Source organism: Octopus bimaculoides, chromosome 28 (assembly GCF_001194135.2).
Source record: "Octopus bimaculoides isolate UCB-OBI-ISO-001 chromosome 28, ASM119413v2, whole genome shotgun sequence".
In the NCBI taxonomy this organism is placed as follows: Eukaryota; Metazoa; Mollusca; class Cephalopoda; order Octopoda; family Octopodidae; genus Octopus; species Octopus bimaculoides.
The window spans coordinates 8,893,977-8,895,980 of NC_069008.1; the positions used below are offsets into that span (position 1 = coordinate 8,893,977).

The window sequence follows — 2,004 nt, forward strand, 5'->3', positions numbered from 1 at the left end:
ACTTTATTTAAAAGCAGCAGAAATATAACAAAAAAAAACGTTACTCTGAGTTTCACGTTCCCGTTCATCGGACAGTTTTGTTAGAAATGGAGAAAGGATAACAATGCAATCGAAAGTAATATAAAATTTAAAACACATGGATTCGTTTGATTGGTTGCTTCAAATAACGGTCATGGATTGGTCGTTTCAATTAACGGTCATAGATGCGTAATGCACAGACCAAATAAATTTAATACAGATTCATCCTATTAAAAAAAATATCGAAGAAAACCTTAAATAGAAACATGGGCTCAAAATACATATTGTAAATAATTAATTATATTCGAATTAATGGATTAAAATCAAATCAATAAAATAAAGTATATATATATATATATGTGTGTGTGTGTGTGTATAAAATTAAAACTTATGCCTATTTTGTTATGTGGAAAACATATTCAGACCTGCAATCTGCACACATCACTAAATATCCTATGCATCTTCCTGCTGGTCATTACCTTTGTTTTTCTTATGTGTTTGTTTCTATCCTTTTCTAGGAAATCACCTCAGAAGTTGAGGTTAAGTACAAGATCCACCTGTGTCACTGCCAGTTAAAACAGTACAAAGAAGCTATCAATGTGGTAAGTATAAGCTGGTTTTTGTCAGCTTACTTGTTGTTTACCCCTCATCACACATAGGAACAAAGTTATTCCAGCTGTGAAGGGGCCTGTCTTTTATTGACACATAACATTGCATAACAAAATTTTAAGATTTTTGTGTCTTTGGTCAGTAAGTGTTATTTCCTGTTTGCTTTTATATAGAAATCAAAGGAAATGACCACTTTTGCTTTTGTCACCTGAAACTGACCTATCTTCCATAGATTTCAGACACTCAGCACTGAGTTGCTGAAGCAGAAATATCATTATAGCAAATATTCTGCTCAATGCCACAGATTTGCTTGTCAGTTGTTTGACCTTAACCACTTGAGTATGTCTCTTAGTGGCTGGCAATATTTGTATCTCTGATGATGAGCAGGAGTAGTGGGGGAGCATGATAGACATGTGTTGAGAGGGATTCTTTAGAGTTTGAATAAATGTAACAAAAGCAAAAGTTTGAAGGAAATATTAGCCATTTTTCATACTTTCTATGAGTAAGCAAATAACAGACAAAAATAGTGTTACACTGTGTAATGTATCTAGGACTGCTTCATCTAATGTTCTTTCTTGTTGTCATTTAGTCTCATGCTGGTTTTCATCCAACAGACCTACAAACAAAGCTGTCCCAGGTGTGACCATCCCTTCTTTTGTTTAGGTATGCTGTGTCTAGGACTACATTATCTAATGTATATTTTGTTGTTGTTGTTGTAAATCCCCATGCTGGTCCTGATCCAACAGACTTATAAACAAATATGTCCCAGCTGTAACCATAGCTTTTGTTTAGGCATTGGGTACCTAGGACTATATCATCTAATATGTCCTTTATTATTATGAAGCTCCATGGTAATCCTGATTCAGCGGAATAGTGTATCTATGATGAACATTATCCAATGTTTACTTTTTTTCTTCTTTTTTTTGAGACAGTTGCTCTGTTGTTGTTGTTTAAGGGAGATTTAGCTGCTGTTCCTAGGAGGCTGAGTGACAACAAAGAAGCATCGTCATTGGCCCTTGTCGTTGTTTAGTAATTCCCAGTCCAGCAAACCTAAGATTAAAGATGTTTCAGCTGTGACCATTTTGTTTTTTTTATCAAAATTTATCGGAACATTGTGTGTGTATACATAGATTCTTTTATTCATTTACTTGTTTCAGTCATTTGACTGTGGCCATGCTAGAGCACCACCTTGAAGGGCTTTAAGTCAAACAAATCAACCTCAGGACTTATATGTTAAACCTATTGGTCTCTTTTGCTGAACCACTAAGTTATGGAGATGTAAATTCACCAGCACCAGTTGTAAAGCGGTGATGGTGGTGGACAAAGACAGATATATACATGCATATATATATATATATATATATATATGTGTGTGTG

At 34.5% G+C, this 2,004-nt stretch overlaps 1 protein-coding gene across 2 annotated transcripts in view; it reads left to right on the forward strand.

Moving 5' to 3' along the window:
* The window catches only part of LOC106872325 (anaphase-promoting complex subunit 7), a 50,041-nt gene that overhangs the window by 10,400 nt on the left and 37,637 nt on the right, over positions 1-2,004 (forward strand). For both annotated transcript variants that reach the window (XM_014919272.2, XM_014919271.2), the window contains exon 5: positions 537-620. In XM_014919272.2, coding sequence (XP_014774758.1) covers positions 537-620 — 84 coding nt within the window. The remainder of the gene's footprint in view (positions 1-536; positions 621-2,004) is intronic.